Source organism: Capricornis sumatraensis, chromosome 18 (genome assembly GCF_032405125.1).
Source record: "Capricornis sumatraensis isolate serow.1 chromosome 18, serow.2, whole genome shotgun sequence".
NCBI classification, from domain to species: Eukaryota; Metazoa; Chordata; class Mammalia; order Artiodactyla; family Bovidae; genus Capricornis; species Capricornis sumatraensis.
This window is the reverse complement of record NC_091086.1, coordinates 44,223,894-44,242,537: the sequence shown is the minus strand read 5'-3', so window position 1 is coordinate 44,242,537 and position 18,644 is coordinate 44,223,894. Positions and strand designations below refer to the sequence as shown.

At 41.8% G+C, this 18,644-nt stretch overlaps 1 protein-coding gene across 4 annotated transcripts in view; it reads left to right on the top strand.

Moving 5' to 3' along the window:
• Window positions 1–17,802, top strand: part of SLC1A3 (solute carrier family 1 member 3) — a 77,351-nt gene extending 59,549 nt beyond the window's left edge. For 2 of the 4 annotated variants that reach the window (XM_068990490.1, XM_068990488.1), the window contains 7 exons: window positions 4,005–4,209; window positions 7,323–7,365; window positions 10,412–10,704; window positions 13,885–14,118; window positions 14,722–14,916; window positions 15,818–15,952; window positions 17,598–17,802. In XM_068990490.1, the coding sequence (XP_068846591.1) occupies window positions 4,005–4,209; window positions 7,323–7,365; window positions 10,412–10,704; window positions 13,885–14,118; window positions 14,722–14,916; window positions 15,818–15,952; window positions 17,598–17,802 (1,310 nt within the window). The remainder of the gene's footprint in view (window positions 1–4,004; window positions 4,210–7,322; window positions 7,366–10,411; window positions 10,705–13,884; window positions 14,119–14,721; window positions 14,917–15,817; window positions 15,953–17,597) is intronic. The other 2 variants (XM_068990489.1, XM_068990491.1) reach the window with 2 other exon arrangements.
• Window positions 17,803–18,644: the final 842 nt, after the last annotated feature.

Sequence of the window (18,644 nt, the reverse complement as noted above, 5' to 3'; positions counted from 1 at the left end):
GAATGATTAATTACTTTTTAAAAATCAATTTCTACTGGAGTATAGTTGAGATTACTTTGTTGATGACTGGTATTTGATGGGTTTGTTTTTAGAAAAGAAGACAAGATCCGTGTGCCCACAGTCAGCAAATATCCATGATCCTCAATGCTCCATTAGAACATGTTCTGGGCTCTTTTTCTAGGAATGATGAGGAATTTGAACGGATTGATCTGCGCTCTAGCTAGTCCTTCTGGTGACCAGTGTGGCCCACTTCCCCCCAAGGTGGGGGAATGTCAGAGTTTTTCCACAGTTACCTCCATGTATGCAATTTTCTTCTAGCCGGATGGCTCATTTCAACATTGAACTCAAGTGCAATAAAGTTAGAGAAAGCTAATATGGATAAAAACGCATGAAATGTGGGTGGCTCCTAGCTTATGCATAAGGATTGAGATATAGTAGAAAGGGTACTCCCTTTGAGTATGGGTTCAAATCCTGCCATTACTGTTTACTAGCTGTGCAACACTGGACAAGTTACTTAACTTCTCTGGTCTCTTGTCTCTTTACCTTTAAAATGGTAACAATATCTGCAACATACAGTTGTCATGAAATTAGATGTGCCACTGGTGAGAGGAAGAATTTTGTGAGTGATTTAGTGGATCAGCACAAAAGTTAACTCAAAATAGACAAAGCATATAAACTTACAAACATGTCATTGTAATTGGAAGAACTATGACAGAGCTGTAATTAATAGGCAATATACTATTTCTTGGGGTTCAAGAGGATCTCAATTCCGATGACAGATTGTTTTCATAATAAAGATGTCAGGATATCTTGAATAGGGTTGGCTCAGCTAAGCCCAGATCAGATGCAGAAAAAGGGACCAGTTAAGATCATTATCTTTACTACTTGCCCTGGAATGTGTTTCTCACATACGTATTTAGATGAACACATAGTTGTCATAACATACTCCCACTAGTACCTGCATACCCAAGAGACCTCGTTCACCCTCACCCCAGTGCCCTTTTCCTCCATATATTTTAAAATGTTGAGGCTCCATGCAGACTTCCCCCTTCTCAAACATTTAGAGCACTTCCTGCCAGAGTTCCCTTTTCTACAAAGTGATTTAGTGCTTTACCCTTGTGCCCAGACACTCTGGCATTTGTGTGCCGCGCTTTGTCTGGAATTTCTGGAGGCTGGAGAAAGGAGATGCCCCAGAGTTGGAGTGAGAGAGAGGAAGAGTGACAGCCTGCTTGTGTGGAGTTTCGCCTTCCAGAGCCTTTCCTCCACTGCCTTTGCTCCTGCAGCATCAAGGCTGTTCTCTTGCAGCCCAGTATTGTGACAGATTGCCCACACCCATCCTACCTTTGCCCTGATGACAGTGTGTGGCTTTGCTTCTAGCGGTCCCTTTAGTTTGACAGACTCCTCAGAGAAAAGGGGAGAGGTTAGAGTTGGAAGGAGGAGGGGAGGGGGCACTGGAGTACCCAGAGCAGAAGTCAGCAAGCAGTCCCGCCTGGGACACCAGACCCTTTTAGAAGAAGGATCTCCACTGAGATTTGGTTAATAAAGACACCCACACACACCCCTGCCTTTTCTAAAACGTTAGCAGTTGCTGCTTTATTCTCTTTCACAGGATCAGGGTCAATATGCAGAGGTTGGTGAGGCCTCTCATTTGACCATTGATTCTCCTTCTGGGCTCATTGCTAAAAAAACAATGCTTCAATGTTTGTCTTCATCTATTTCACAGTTGGAAAGTATGGAGTAAATACTCATTGGTTTTCATTTTTTAATTAACTTTATTTTAAAAAAGAAAAAAAAAAAAAAAACACCTATAAACTTTGTTTCCTAGAGCTGATGGCCCTGTAGCTGTGAATTCCGGAGGAACAGTCCCCAGCCCTCCCCCATGGTGGGAGGGAGGGAGATTTAAGCCTCCTCCTTTGTCTGCCACGTTGGTTTCCAGTGCTGTGCCTTGACCACTTAGCGCTCTCTCTGAATAGCTATAGGTCGGGAGTAGTGGGCAGGAGCGGCAGAGAAGAGTTGGCGTGAGAACGGAACAGCACCACAGAATAGAAGGCGAGAGGGAAAGAAAGCATCTCGGAGGAAGAGAATACTGCCGCCTGGTACCCCTAGCAGAGATATCCGGCCTTTTGTGCCCACACCACTCTCCCGCCGAAGAATTGCAGGCTTCAGTGGTGACGAGCTCAGGCAATGATGGGAAAGAGAGTGGGCCCCTTCTGGGAGAAATGATTTCAAGCACAGGAAAGCCAAGATATTTTGAGACACCATAGGAGACCTGCGGATGAACCTGGGGGGATGGGACCACGTGGATTGAGAACAGATTAGCCCATTTCTAATGATGGTAAAGTGTTGAAGTGGCGCCAACCCCACAAGTGGGTATTAACCCTAGGCTTTAAGCCTAGGGCAAGGATGAAAGAAGCTAACTTCACTGCCTTAAAACCAAAATTGGCCTTCTCATTTGTGGGAGCTGTAGGTGGTTTTCTCAGGGGCAGAAAGTACACTAAATTCAGTTACATAAGATCTGGGCTCAAGTTCCCACTTGATTTTACTTGGTATTAACTAAGAACTGAGAAATTTACTTAATTGCTTTTTAATCTGCCTTATAGATTGTTGTTAAAAATATAGCAAGTACTACGTGCTTATTATGAAAATTATGAATGATTTGATTCAAATACACATGAAATTATAAATTGGAGATCATGGCTTCAATTCCCATATAAGCTCATTACCATTATCAAGATTTGGGGGCAAACCCAGCCAGTTATCTGGCATTCATGGACATTATCCAATATACTTTACCTTACTCTAAATACACTGATATAAACAGAGTCACTACCTACATATTGAACCACTGTTAGAGTCTCATACTGATCATTGAGCTACAGTGTAAACTTTTAATATATTTATAAAATTTTGATTTTGCCTAATAAAATAGTTTGATTAATTATGATTAGATGATGCTATAATTGAATCTTAGTGTTTTAGGGAGTTTGAGGGTGAGAAAGAAAAAAGACAAATGAGGAAATGGTTAATGAAACAGAAGAGCCCATATTATGATTACAAAAACTTAATCTTTTGAGAGTTTTGGGTTATTTCCAATTTTTTTCCATCCCAAGAGGCATGGAGATGTGTTCCATTTGCTAGAACAGTTAGGGAAACATTCACCATCATGCCTCCTCTCTCACAGAGGATCATGCCTTGCCTGAGGTAGACTTTGAAGATGTCCTGAAAAAGAGGGGAAGAATGTTTCACATGAGATAAGGTATGCCAGGCCTGTGGGACAAGGTGGAGGAAGGCAGAGAGCAAAAATGAGAGGAACCTCACCAAAATTACTGTTTTTAAAAACTGTTGATGAGATGAGATAAAATGAAACAACAGAGAAGCTATTTGAGAACTTTGGCCTACTATAAATGTAAATTGAGGATAACTCAGTAAGTGAATAGAATAATAGCTTAAATTTTACATTGAAAAAAAACTTACAAGTGCATACATAAAATAATAATTCTTATAAAAGAATTTAATGGTAGTTACTCTGTGTGAGTCTGCAGAGTGCTCAAAACTTGAGATATGCTTAGATTATCCTGCCAGAAACCTTTTTTAAGGTACCTCTTCATACACACACATGCACACACACACACACATATACACACAAACACACAATACTCACTAATTCACACTCATATCTTCCCCAACTAGTAGCAACCTAGGAAAGAATTTGATTGCCCCTTCAAACCATCAGAGAGTCATGTGAAATCAACTCTTGGGCCAGAAAATGGGTGATCACGTGTTAGCTGACACAGCTGGTGCCTAGCCATTCTATGGCTTTTTCCCTTCACCTTTTGCAATGCCCTGATTCAAATTGGTGCCAAGTTCTCATAACACGTATAAAATCCCATTGCCGGGTGGAAGAGGGTTGGGGAGTGAAAAAGGAAATGCTCTTCCCATTACCTTCCACTGGACAATTCCCTGAACTGATTTCCTGAAAATCTCCTTCTGTTTGCCTTCCCTAGGAATGGCGGCCCTAGATAGTAAGGCATCAGGAAAGATGGGGATGCGAGCTGTAGTCTATTACATGACTACGACCATCATTGCCGTGGTGATTGGCATAATCATTGTTATCATCATCCATCCTGGGAAGGGCACAAAGGAAAACATGCACAGAGAAGGCAAAATTGTACAAGTGACAGCTGCAGACGCCTTCCTGGACTTGATCAGGTACGTCCTTGCAAGCCCATCCTTTTGAGTATATTTTGACCACCTCTCCTCTTTCGGGGGGAGCTGATCAAACCCTAGAAGAGGTATCCAACTGAACCAGTCCTGCTGGGCTTGAAATGAAGATCACATGTAACAGAAATGGAAGTAAGGATCCGTTTTCTGATCTCATGTGAAAGAGATAAAAAGAGCAAGGAAAAGATAAAGATTTAGGAGCCCTGCTTTTAGAATTCACAATCTGAGCACTCAGTCCTCTTAACTGTGCAGCTCATCTTGGAATATTAATATCAATAGTTCTTTTGTGTGTATGATTTTTTATTGAAGTATAGTGTCGTGCAATTACATAAGTTACAGATGTACAACATAGAAATTCAAATTTTTTTACAGGTTATACTTTGCTTATAAAATATTGGCTTTATTCCCTGTGTTGTACAGTATATCCTTGTAGCTTGTTTTACACTGCTTGCTCTTCTACCCCTATATTGCCCTTTCCCCCTTCCCTCTCCCCGCTGATAACCACTAGTTCTCTGTGTCTGTGAGTTTGCTGTTTTTGTTATACTCACTAGTTGGCTGTACTTTTTAGATTCCACATATATAAGTGATAATCATATAGTATTTGTCTGTTTCTGACTTATGTCACTTAGCATAATGCCTTTCAATAATTCTCGACCTACCTTTCTCAAGTCTGACTGTTTAAGGCTATTTTTTTCCCCAAGTATAGCCTGTTCATTGGACTCTTCTAATTTGGAACTTGAGATCTGTATCACCATCCATTATACACAACAATTTATTTCCAGAAGGGACCTTAGAGATCGTCTGATCTCACCTGTCCTAAGATTTTCCTTTTGTACTATTTATGAAGAAAGGATTTAGCAAATCAATAATAAAAGATGACTTCTTTAGCATTGTTTTTATATACAAACCATATACTGATTACAAATTAGTTTTATCTAATACTTGAAACAGACCCAATGATATAGTCTGTTTTACACAGAACTGAGAAGTAAGCCTAAATTTGATCCCGGCACTTCCCTGCCTGCTCTCTATCCACATTTGCTTTTGCATGGGTCAGGTCCTAGAGGGAAGCATATTGCAGGCTCAAAAGGATCACTGAACAGGGTGTGCAAAGGTGCGGGCTGGGTTAAGGGAACCTACAAGTGATGGTGAAACACTCGGGGAATATCAGCAATAGGAAATTGTTTTGTTACCACCTGTTGCTTTGAGGTCAGAAAGGGAGCTATTCCTAGAACTCAGGATAAGCTGTAGCCTTGGGAAAGGCCACCAAGGACAGGGGCTAGAGCTCTAATTTGGAGGAAGGGAGCTATTGCCCAACCTGCCAAGAGAGAGAGCTGGAAGAACCTATACATCCACTTCTCTCTCCCACTGCTCTCTGTGATCTGTCAGCCCCTCCCACTGGACAAACCCAACAGGAAGCCAGAAGGCAAGGGGGCGGCCTCGCAGGCACAGAGCAGGATGGCGGGTAGATGGAGAAAGACAAAATGGAAGAAGCACAAACCTCGAGGTGTCCCACCTGCTCAACAGTCCAGCCAGCAGCCCATCCAAGCTGTCTTCCCAAACCTAGCTCTTTCCTCCCTACTTTCCAATGGACCTATTTGCAGAGTGACTGGCTTGCCAGTCCTAGATGTCTACTCTAGGATTCCCCACTGACCATTTGAAAGCAGCTCCTCGTAGCAACTCAGTGCCATCTCAAGTAATGGGTCCGTGGCTGGTGGGTTCAGGAGTGAGCTGGACAACAAAGGACCTCTTCAGCAGCACCTCTCAATACCTACCACGAGTGACTTTGTAGCATCTGTGTGTAAGCACTATACAGCCCCCTCTTGAAAGCTTTTTCTAGGGAGTTAATGGCAATTATCTGAAGGTAATAAGCCATTCTGTTTTAGTTCATACCAAGTTGGCACCCGATGACACTGATTTTATTTAGTTCATACAGTTAATTAAAGCTTTTCACCATTTTTTTCAGGGACTTTACCTTCAGGTAGTCTGGATTGGGGGTATTTTATTATATTCTCTTTGTGTATAATTTCTACTCCTTGTTTAAAGAGCTGGCATCTTGTCATTCTCAGATGCTTTTCTGCCCCTCCTTGCCCCAGTGACAAGTACAAGACTAGCCTGTCCTCCCGCATACACCTGGTTTGATCATTTATCTTGGAATCTCCTAAACATTTATCTCAGAGTTCATAGAAACAGACCCATAGAGCATAGATGGGAAGAACAAAGGAACAGGATGGTCTAGGCAGTGAGAAGAGACAAGAGTTTATAACCTTAACATATCGATGACTTACAATTGCTGGAATCTCAGGCTTTGACCAGCTGCCCAGGTCGTGTCTCCTCCACAGGCTTCCATCTTGGAGCCCTGGTGATAGTTAAACCCATCTCCTCTTTAACAGATGAGCAAACTGAGACCTCCATGGGTGCCACAAGTCACCCAAGGTCACACAGCTGGTTAGAAACTCCCCAGTGAGAGTGCTGACTCTTATTCCTTCCCCACCATGAGCACAGACACTGGTCTGAGGAAGTGACAGATTCTGCCACCTGGGCCCCAACTTCAAGTTCTGTGGACCATCTATCTCCCTGTTGGTTACCAAAGGGCTAGAAGCTCTAACCATTCAGAGTCATTATCTCATCCCCCAGCGTTCTTTGGGAGGACTTTGTGGAGAATAAAATTCTACAGTCTGACCATGACGTTTGATTCAGAACATTTGGTCCCTAAACACCCAGCATGATACTAAAATGACCCCTATTGAATGACCCCTAATGACCCGCCCCAGTCAACCAGAATGCTTATGCTAAAAGGCATTTCCATTTTCACTTGGGTTCTTCCTGGGCGCAAGATTTGATGTCTGAATTTAAAAAATTCATTTGTCTGACAAAAGGACAGATTAGTTGAATTCGGGACTTAAACTGAAAAATATGAACTACATGGACCACACGTAGGGATGACCTATGTCCCATTTCAAAACTATCTACCAAAATCTTTCTCTTTTTCCATTTGCCGCTTGGTTGGATGCAATCTTTACCTTACACACAATGAACAGGTATTTAAGGAACTAATTTATTATTTGGAAAGTTTCAAGTGATCGTTATTTTCTTTGCAGGAATATGTTCCCTCCAAATCTGGTGGAAGCTTGCTTTAAACAGGTAAATACTCTACAGCCATAAATTCCCCTTTGAAATTCCTCTTTGGCAAACAGAGTGTGGCTATCTTTTTAATTGAATTTACTTTTTTTTTTTCCTGTTTCCCTGCAATAAGAAACACTTCCTTTGCCAACTAGATGGAAAGCACTAGAGTTTTCTGGGGAATTGGGAGGGGAGGGAGGGGTCTTCCCTTGTAGGGAGGGGAGAGAGGAGTCTTCCCTTGTACTGAAGGCTTATTAGTTGCCAGACACTATATGTCTTGCATACAAATGGCTCATTAAGTCTCTGTTAATTGTTAAGAAAGCTAATCAGGAGACTTTCTCCCTTCCTCCATATCCCATACACAAAAGCTCACCAAGCACACAAACTCCAGTGTAAAATATATTTACAACTTGCTTCAAAGATCAGGGAGATTATTCAAGTTTCTGGGTTTGATTTTAAAAGTCAGTGGGTTGTGTTTTTTAAAAGTCTGTTAAGGGCCTTATGGATTCTAAAGGAGGAACCATGTCAGAAAGGATTGCCACCATCATGTATTGAATGTCTGCTCTGTGCCAAGCACTAATGTTATATTTACTCCTCACATACATATGATGGGTATCATTGTCTTCATTTCATCAGTGAGGCAACTCATCTGTGATCATTCAGAGGGGTCATGTAACAGGCATTCGATTTCACAAGGAGTAAGTGCCAGACCCAGAATTCAAACCTATTGTGCTGATTCCAAATTCTGTCATCTTTCTGCTTCCACATTCTGTTCCCCTTCCTGGAAAGCGGTATCCAGGCTGATACGACACTTCCCAGGAGGCCGTAGTGAGCGTCAGTTCTTTCTAGCACCAAATCCAAGCAACCCTTGGCTCTTTGTGTTGAACACACAAATACATTTTACTATTGGGGGATAAAATGAATAAAGCTCATTCTAACCTCAACTGAATTTAAAAAAAAAAAGCTTCGTTACCCAAAATATTAAGAGGGAAACAATTAGACATTATAGTTGTTAAATAGTAGTTTCCAAACATTTCCCCAGATGGTGTCACTTTACCCTAACCCTTGTACTTGGGATGTGTAAAATAAACAAAACCAAACCCTGACCTCATGGAAGACCAAGTTTTCCACTCTTCACTTTTCTTCCCTTTTTAAAATTTGTATTGACCATTTTTAATAGTCAATTTTGCACATACTGCAAAATTCAAACAGAATTCTTTCTTTAAAGAGAAAAGGCTGACAAGGCAAAATCTAACTCTTTATTCAAAACAACTGTAACCATAAATAATAATCCCCTTTCAATCCAGCCAGCCAACCCCAGCACCATGGGGCTGATTCTTCCAGTTAGTCAGCTGGCACAGGACGAATTCAAAAACGTTGATTTCTAGCAGCACCAGAAAGGTGCTGACTCACGCAGATTTATTGTATTCAATATTTGGTTTTGGATAGCACTTACACGATTTTGAAGGAGAAGCAAATGTATCATCCCAGATCTATTTGTCTTAGATCAGAATGCAAGTGAGGTTGCAGTTTCTGTGTAGGCTACAAACTGTCTTAGGGGAAAGAGTTGGAGGTGTAGGAAAGGCTAGTTGGGATTGAAAATTCACCCTAGACAGTCTAAAATTGGGGTGCACTAAAATGCATAAGCACCCCAGTTGAAGAGAGATTTGACTGGAATAGGAGACAGAAGGGGGCCAGTTTCTTTGTTAAAATGACCAGCAATGCCACTGATTGTTTAGGGATGTCTACAGTATTGACAGCTAGTCGTGTCCTTGTTTGGAAATGATAGTTTCCCACTGCACAAAAAAAGTCTCCCATACTTTACCAATACTCTTGGTAAAGTGATGGCCAAGCATTCCATGTACAGCTATGCTTTCTTCCCCTAGACTCTAGATCCAGTCAGCATCCATAGATTTTTACTTTCTCTGGTGCTTTAGTACCATCAACGTGAAGGCCAGAAATTCTGTTCTTATTAAAATCATAGAGAGATGGGCTTGTTTCAAATGGCCACAGGAATACAGTCAGCATCTTCTGTCTGGGGCATCTATGCAGAAATTTTGGTATAAAGACCATCTCGCTTTTTTTCTTTTAAGATTTATTTATTTATTTATGGTTGCCCTGGATCTTCACTGCTGCTCGCAAGCTTTCTCTAGTTGCAGCGAGCAAGAGCTACTTTCTGGTTGTAACCCGCAGGCTCAGTAGTTGTGGCACACTGGTTTAGTTGCCCCACAGCATGTGAGATCCTCCTGGACCAGAGATGGAACCCATGTTCCCTGCATTGGCAGGTGGATTCCTAATCACTGGGCAATTAGGGGAGCCTCAAGACCATTTCCTGAGTAAGAGGAGAAACTCCTCTGTAGACTTGAGAAGTGGGTTGTCATCCTCACCAATCAACACCTCTTCTTAAGAAATGATACAGTCAGGAATACCTGGAGGAATGTTGTTTAGGGATATTAAAATCCATAATATTCACCAAAATCTCCAACTAAGTCTAGTTCCAGAAGAGCTTTATTTGTGAGTATCATTAGCCAACATTAAAATCTGTGCTTTAAAATTTATCAGATGATCTCATATATTGTTTAATATGATCATTACAACAACCTTGTGAGGTGGAGTCAGCCCAGTGACCCCTGTTTTGCAGCTATGGGATATGAGCAAAGGGAGGTTAGGTGATTTGCCAGTGATCACATAACATGAACCCATAGAGGATACAGGGATTGTTGTGAAGATCTTTTAATTTTTAAAAAGCCTATTATAGTCATTTTATTAGGGTTTCAGAAACATGCATATGTTTACACCAACATCTTCAACCTCTTTCCTGTTATGATTTGCTGTATATTTAAGTGTGTGTGTGTGTATGTGTGTGTGTGTGTGTGTGACTGTACTGAGAAAGTAGTAGAGGTTTGTCACAGATTAGATAGATGATAGATATAGATAGACAGATACTTTCTATAACACAGTTCTCTGAATTCAGGGTAATGTATATCATTACAGAAAACGTGAGCAGAAAGTACAAAGAAGAAAAGAAAAATCATCTTTCATCACTATTGTGTCTTTTCTGTTTAAGTTTAAAACCAACTATGAGAAGAGGAGCTTTAAAGTGCCCATCCAGCCCAATGAAACACTCGTGGGCGCCGTGATAAACAATGTTTCAGAAGCCATGGAGACTCTGTCGAGGATCACAGAAGAGTTAGTCCCAGTCCCAGGGTCTGTGAACGGGGTCAATGCCCTGGGACTAGTTGTCTTCTCCATGTGCTTCGGATTTGTGATTGGAAACATGAAGGAGCAGGGCCAGGCCCTGCGAGAGTTCTTTGATTCTCTCAACGAAGCCATCATGAGATTGGTAGCAGTGATCATGTGGTATGTATTTCCATTTGCTCTGTATGCTCTATAGAAGATGCTTATTGCCATCAACTTGTGTTCTGTTCTGAGGAAGATGCCACCAGGCAGAATGGCCAATTGCAAAGATTTCATCCGGGTAAGCATAAGAAAATCAGTGACTTTCTGGGCTGACAGTAGCCTTGAATATATCTGTGAACCTCTTTTCATTAGTTTGCTTCCTTGGTTTTGAAAGATGTCAACTCCTTTATTCCAGTGCTGATGGCATCCCATTGCTCATTCCTTCTTTATAACTAATTAGCTATTCATTCAATACATATTTTTTTATTATCTCCTCTATCAGTTCAGTTCAGTTCAGTCACTCAGTTGTTTCCGACTCTTTGCGACCCCGTGAGTTGCAGCACACCAGGCCTCCCTGTCCATCACCAACTCCCAGAGTTCACTCAAATTCACGTCCATCGAGTTGGTGATGCCATCCAGCCATCTCATCCTCTGTCGTCCCCTTTTCCTCCTGCCCCCAATCCCTCCCAGCAACAGAGTCTTTTCCAATGAGTCAACTCTTCACATGAGGTGGCCAAAGTATTGGAGTTTCAGCTTTAGCATCATTCCTTCCAAAGAACACCCAGGGCTGATCTTCTTTAGAATGGACTGGTTGGATTTCCTTGCAGTCCAAGGGACTCTCAAGAGTCTTCTCCAACACCACAGTTCAAAAGCATCAATTCTTCTGCACTCAGCTTTCTTCACAGTCCAATTCTCATATCCATACATGACCACAGGAAAAACCATAGCCTTGACTAGATGGACCTGCTTTTGAATATGCTATCTAGGTTGGTCATAACTTTTCTTCCAAGGAGTAAGTGTCTTTTAATTTAATGACTGCAGTCACCATCTGCAGTGATTTTGGAGCCCAAAAAAATAAAGTCTGACACTGTTTCCACTGTTTCCCCATCTATTTCCCATGAAGTGATGTATACCAAGCATTTAATGCCAGGCACTATGGATATAGCACTGAGGAAAACAAAGATGTCCTAGATCTTACATTTTTTTTTATTCTTTTCCATTATAGTTTATTATAAAATATTGCATATAGTTTCCTGAGCTATACAGTAGGAATTTGTTCATATCTTATATTCTTAAGCAAATCAACCATATGCTTAGAGTCACAAGTGCTATGGAGAAAAAATAAAATAAAACATGAGATTTTATTTTATATAATATCATGTGGTATGATAAAAAAAAAAAAAATAACTGAGGAGGAGGCTTAAAATTTGCCTTGGTTGGGACAGAAAGGCCTCTGAAAAGATGGATGACATTTTCTGCTGAGCTCTGAATGACCAGGAGAAGCTAGCTATACAAAGTGGTGAGAATCACATTCCCAGGGGAGGGAAAAGCAAAGGCTGAGCCCCTGAACCATCAGAAAAACTGAGCTCTCCTCTCCTCCACTTCAGTCCTAAGAAGGAAGTGTAAATGGCCCTTCTGCAGCTAGTGTGAGGGACTCATGGGAAGTGTTATAGAAAGCCAAGCCACAATTTGTAACAAAACTTCCTTCAAAGAAAGTTGAGAGCGGGAAACAAAGGAAAAGACTAAATCCACAGAGGAACATTGACCTTGGAAAAGTAAACTCTCCCCAGCAGGGAAGAACCCAGTGATCGGTTTAAACCTCCTGTGAGGGTTGCTTTCCTTTTATCCTTTATTTTAAATCCAGACTCCCTCTTGGCACCTGAGGCAGGAAGGCATCCATTTCTAAGAAAAGCACTCACCAACGTGATTAAAAATATCCTTAGGTTTTATTGCCACCGAATCCCAGAGAATCCATTTTTCAGGAGTTTGTACAAGATGGATATGAAGTCAGAAACACAAAGATGATCAGAGTGCGGTCTCCACAGGCATCCCCGTTGAAATGCTGGGGGCCCTCCTTGGAAACCTTGGCAGGGCTGAAAGTGGACATTTATCTTCATATTATTAAAATGCCTCTACCTTTCACCTCTTTTATGAAAGAAGTCTATTCAAAGGCTGCTGAATGAACCTCACATGTAGCTTTTCTAGCTGTACATTTCGCCTGCACATTCAACATTGAGTTATTACATTTCTGAAAACAGGTACTCTTATACTTTTCTGGCCTGTGTTTTTAAAGGGCTTTTAAAAGAACTATTGTATTTTTCAATATGAAAGAAGTCCTCCACAGTCCCCAACAGACCCTTCTCCTGAAGGGTGATCGACTTCTGTGTTTATGGTAATAGGAGTTGGGTTGTAGTTTACAGCATATGTCGGACAAAGAGAGTTGAAAGCCAGGCAGCACAGCCTTGATTCGGTGTATACAATCCATTTCATGTCTCCGATGTTAATTCTTGCTCAGATGTAGAGCAAGACCTAGAAGAAGGACTGCAAATAGCAGTAGCAGCCTGTGGATAATAATTGCTTAACTAGAGCACTTATAACCTGATTGTGGAGGTACATACATGCATGTTGTTAACTTTGATAGCTGTGAATTTATTTTATGATTGGCTTCTACTCATCACAAATGGTGTTTTTCATTTGCACTATAACATATAATTTCCTCTTATAGTACATTTATTTAAGTAAAAAATAAATAAATACCACGTATGTAATATTATAACAAGGTTGTAATATAGGAAAAACCAATAAAAGTGGTCCTTGATAAAGAGAGTTGACTGCAAATGTAAAACACTGAAATGGCATGGTATACATCTTACTTTAACTTGAGAATCAGTCTCTGATGTGGAAAATGCTGCCCCCTCTGCCCTGCCCAGAAGTCTGGAAATTGGTTCAGTAGATTCTGACTGTTCAGGGTATTTAGCAGGGGAACAGGAGGTGGTGGGGAGTGCTCGGAGAGTGGATGGCATCTGAGGGCTCCCAAAGCGACTGAGGTATTTAGGGGAAAAAAGAGGTAAGTAACAAAACCTCTGAACCTACCGTTTTTCTTGGCTTTGGAGAAAAACAAAAAACTGTGACCTAAAGAAATTCTGAGTGAGAGGAAAGCCTAAAGTACTGTTTATATTTAAATGTATATTTTTAAAAAGTAAACAAGGAAGTTCATAATTTCTGCAAGCCCTCATAGTATCCTGGGCAGAAAAGTTTGGACACCAACTCTCAATTACTTTTTCTTATCACTTGGTAATTTCTGTGGAATAGTTTGTTGGAAATCAGACTTCCAACTGTGCGTGTGTTGCTTCTGCATAGGTACGCCCCTCTGGGCATACTCTTCCTGATTGCAGGGAAAATTGTTGAGATGGAAGACATGGGAGTGATCGGGGGACAGCTGGCCATGTACACAGTGACAGTCATCGTGGGCTTGCTCATCCATGCCGTCATCGTCCTACCCCTCCTGTACTTCCTGGTAACGCGGAAAAACCCCTGGGTTTTTATCGGAGGGTTACTGCAAGCGCTCATCACGGCTCTGGGAACTTCCTCCAGGTATAGATATATCCATGGCTTATTCCTATCAGAAAATATATTTCAAACCTTACTTTGAACCAGAACCTTCAGATTGGAGTGGCAGGGTACATTTTTTTCCAGGTTTTAAATGTCTAGATGCATGAATTGGCTTTTTTGACTCTGATGCTAATCAGACTGATTTGGGATTTAGGGAATGGCTGGATATACACACTTTTCGGGGAAAAATAGAAATCAACTATCCTTTCCTGCCCACTCTCATCTCCCTTGTCCAGTTGCCATTTACCTGAGATGGCAGAGCGTTGGCACAGGCTCTTCTTGCGGGAGTTGGAGAGTAATCACAAGCGATGCTTCATGGAGGAACCTAGAAGCAGAAGAGCTGTCAAATGATGCAGTGAAGGGACCCACTGTTCCTAATCCTGCTCCCCTGTTTATAGTAGTGCTGACTTGGTTCCCTTTAATTTAGAATATGGGAGAGGAAGGAACTCTGTGTCCAAAGTACTAAAACAGACAGGCACAACAGTGGGACCAACTCCCTAAGGGTTGTTGCAAGAAGCAAATGAGATAAGCCATGCTTCACATGTCAGGATGGTCAGCTGACATGTCCCGTTTTACTGTGCTCAGCTCTGCCACCTTACCCATCACCTTCAAGTGCCTGGAAGAGAACAATGGCGTGGACAAACGCGTTACCAGATTCGTGCTCCCGGTAGGGGCCACCATCAACATGGATGGGACCGCCCTCTATGAGGCCTTGGCTGCCATTTTCATTGCTCAAGTTAACAACTTCGAACTGAACTTTGGACAGATTATTACAATCAGGTACAAGGAATATTCTACATGGCATTTTCTTAAGAATGCCTTTAAGTGATGAGCTAGTGATCAGGGCCACCCGGATGAGGGTAACACCCAGGATGACACAAGCTCTGGTCCCTTACTCTATAGAACACTTGGTACTATACAAGGGGGACAATGTAAGGGAACCATGAACAGTCTCTTCCACAGACTTTTTACTTTATGAATACCACTTTATATCTACTCATAAAACATTTTCACATTGTCACATAAGCCTATCAAATAGATATTTAACAAACTGAGTTCCAGACAGGTTATGTGCCTTACCAATGAAATTCACATTGCCTCTGTAAAAAATATTGATAGTGCTACAGAACTTTGTTCATAAATCATTTTGCTTTTGAATTCATAAATTTGATTTTTTTTTTCCTGACCACAGTAGCCATACAAGTTCAGTATCCCTTACAATCCTCTGCTTGGATAGAGGAATTATTAGAAATAAATTGTTATTGTAACTGTACAGTATTTTAGACCTTACAGAATACTTTCAGGTACATGAGGCAGTATTCTATAACATCACAGGGGAAAGGCCAAAAGAACTTTTTGGCCAACCCAATATCTAGGTACAGGTTCTTTATTTAGAAAACGCTGTAATAGTAGGACCAACTCTCGAAGGGTTGTTGCAAGAAGCAAATGAGGTAAGCCATGCTTCACATACAGGAGGCACATAATAGGCATTTGATAAGTATTAGTTAATATGCTTATTAACTCAGTGGGGTTTTTTTTTTAACAATCTCATTTACATTTTTCTAAAGTGTGTCCTTAATTTGGCAAGTCAGACAGCACCACTGTGCATGTTTCATAGGGTCTGCTCTCTATTTGGGGAGATTTAAACAAAGGTTTTCTGTTTGGGGACTTCCTCTAACAGCATCACAGCCACGGCTGCCAGTATCGGGGCAGCTGGGATTCCTCAGGCAGGCCTGGTCACCATGGTCATCGTGCTGACATCTGTGGGCCTGCCCACCGACGACATCACACTCATCATCGCAGTGGACTGGTTCCTGTGAGTACACTCGGACTGCATCATCCGGCTTGCCGTCGTGGGGGCCCCTCTGTCATCTTAGGACACCAGGCAGCCTGGCACCCCTGCCAAAGGGCTCCAGGAAGAGGCTCAGCTTGGCTTGTAATTATTGTGCCCCCTGCCTGATCCCGGCAGCTATCTGGAGCCTGAGTCCCAGACTCTATGCACACTCACCCCCTTATCAGCCCACAGGGCACATCTGGCTGTTACACTTCTCACTCCATAAAGCCATTTGGGGATTGGGAAACCCACTGTCTGCAAAGTCAACATAAATCAGCGAAGTCAGTTCTGAATTGCACAACACGTCCCCATGGCGGCCGGGACAGAAGTGTGGGCCTCCCAGGCTGGCTCAGACTTTCTGCTTGTGCTTCCCATTCCAATGGCGTAATACAGGGCAGATGTTCCCATCTGATCCCCACAGGGAGCGAGGCGTCCCCAAAGACAATGGAAAGAGAGCTGGCGTCATTACGTGGAATTGATTTTTGGCTCTGGGGAAAATTCCAAGAACAGTACCCTAGACCCTAACCCTCTGCCCATCCCTCTGCCCTTTTCCCCTCACCCTTCCGACTGACATGTTCCACTCCTCTTCTTTCCCTTCCACTTACAGAATCTCTCCCCAGGATGCCCAGGTTGAAAGCCTAGAAGGACGCAGTAGGTGCTAGAGTCTACATAGACGCTATGAGCTAGATCCAATGACCTCAGAAGCTCAGTGTGCTCAAGGCACTATAAGGTGGGGGAGGGGGGAGGTAATTAACTGAAGCATGAGCTCCACAGTCACTTGGATCTGGGCTTGTGCCCTGCCCCTCTGTGATCCTGGGAGGTTACCCAGCCACCCTAGTTTTCTCCTCTGTAAAATGAAGACAGGAATGTCTTCAGTGGTGCTATGAGGATTAAATGCAGTGGTACGTAGGAAGCATTCGGCCCACTATCTGCCCCACAGTCCTACTCGATTGATGCGAAGGCTTTTATAGCGTAAACCGGTGGTTCTGAAAGGTTTTAGTCTCAACCCCTTTACATTTAAAAATTTGAGGAGTCCCAAAACTTTTATATCTGTATGGGTCATATCTGTCAATATCCATCACGTTAGAAAAACTTGGGCATTTTTTAAATGTTAAATACTTTTAAAGATTACAATAATAAATTCATTACATGTTAACATATATAATGTTTTTCTGAAAAAATACCATCTTCCAAACCAAAAATTTAGGGAAAAGAATGACACCATTTTACATCTTTGAAAATCTCCTTAAAATCTAGTTTAATACAAGACTAACTGCTTCTGCCTTCAATCTCTTTTGTTATATTTTGTGTTATGTTGTAGTATTCTAGAAACTCCACTAGATAGACATTCATGAGAAAGTGAGACAGAAAGGGCCAAATAATATCTTGGCATTATTATGAAAATTGTTTTTGCCTTAGGGACCCCCAGGGGTCTCTAGAGTTCAATTTGAGACCTTCTGGTAAAAGGAAGGAAATAGAACCAAAGATTAATTTTAAATAGAAGGAGACAGGGAAGCAGAACTTAAGAGATGCCCCCAGTGACTTAGCTGGCTAGTTCAGAACATGAGCTGAAAGCTCCTGACGTTTACTGGAGCCTCGCTTTTCACTCCTCCGTGCTCTTCCCCAGGGACCGCCTTCGCACCACCACCAACGTGTTGGGAGACTCTCTGGGAGCCGGCATTGTTGAACACTTGTCACGACATGAACTGAAGAACCGGGACGTCGAAATGGGTAACTCAGTGATTGAAGAGAATGAAATGAAGAAACCATATCAGCTGATTTCCCAGGAAAGCGAAATTGAAAAATCCATGGACAGTGAGACCAAGATGTAGACTAACACAAAGAAATACTTCCTTGAGCTCCAGGTGTTTGAAAACCATTATTCAATGTTTCCATCTCATTACAACTCATTCTCGCCAGTAAGCCCCTTCCCTCCCTTCTCCTCCCTGCCCTGACAGGATTGGGACGTATTCATCCAAAATCAAGGGAGGGTTTTGCAGTGGCCAAAATGTATAGTTTTCATCCCAGCCTTGAAATTTTTAAGTCATTTTGTGTTAGTCTTATCTAATAAGGTACTGAGATCAAAAATAGTCCTGATCAGATCTTACAAGTTTCTGTGGCACACAATCCTGTAAATGTGATAGATCTTATAATTTAAAGACTCAAATACTCGGCTAAAATCATGGTTTTAAATCAACGTTCAGAATGGAAAAATCCTTCAGAATACAATTCAGTTTTAGGATCAAAACAAAACAAATTGATCAGCAATGGGTTATTAGTTGGATATTAAGAGGGTTGGTTTTTTTTTCCCCCTTTCTCTTATGATTTGTGTCCTTATTTTATTAGTAGCAGTATTAATACACACCTAGCACAGCTGTAAGGAGGCATGTAAAGAGAAATTTCCATGTGGCCATGGGAAGTTATGAAGTCTTATCTCTAGGCCTCAGTGTTCCCATCTATAAAATGAGCAAGTTCCTTAGATGCCTTTATGATTGATTCCAGTCCAAACATCAGGTGGCACCATGAAAGAGCATCTCCAATTCCCCTCAGAATGTTCTGTAGCAAGGATCATTCCATGGAGCGTGGGACTTTCAAAGCAGACATTCATTGCAAATGAACGTTTCTAAATAGTAGGGGGATGGCGGCGTGGTTTACGAGGTCCTGTATCCAAAAT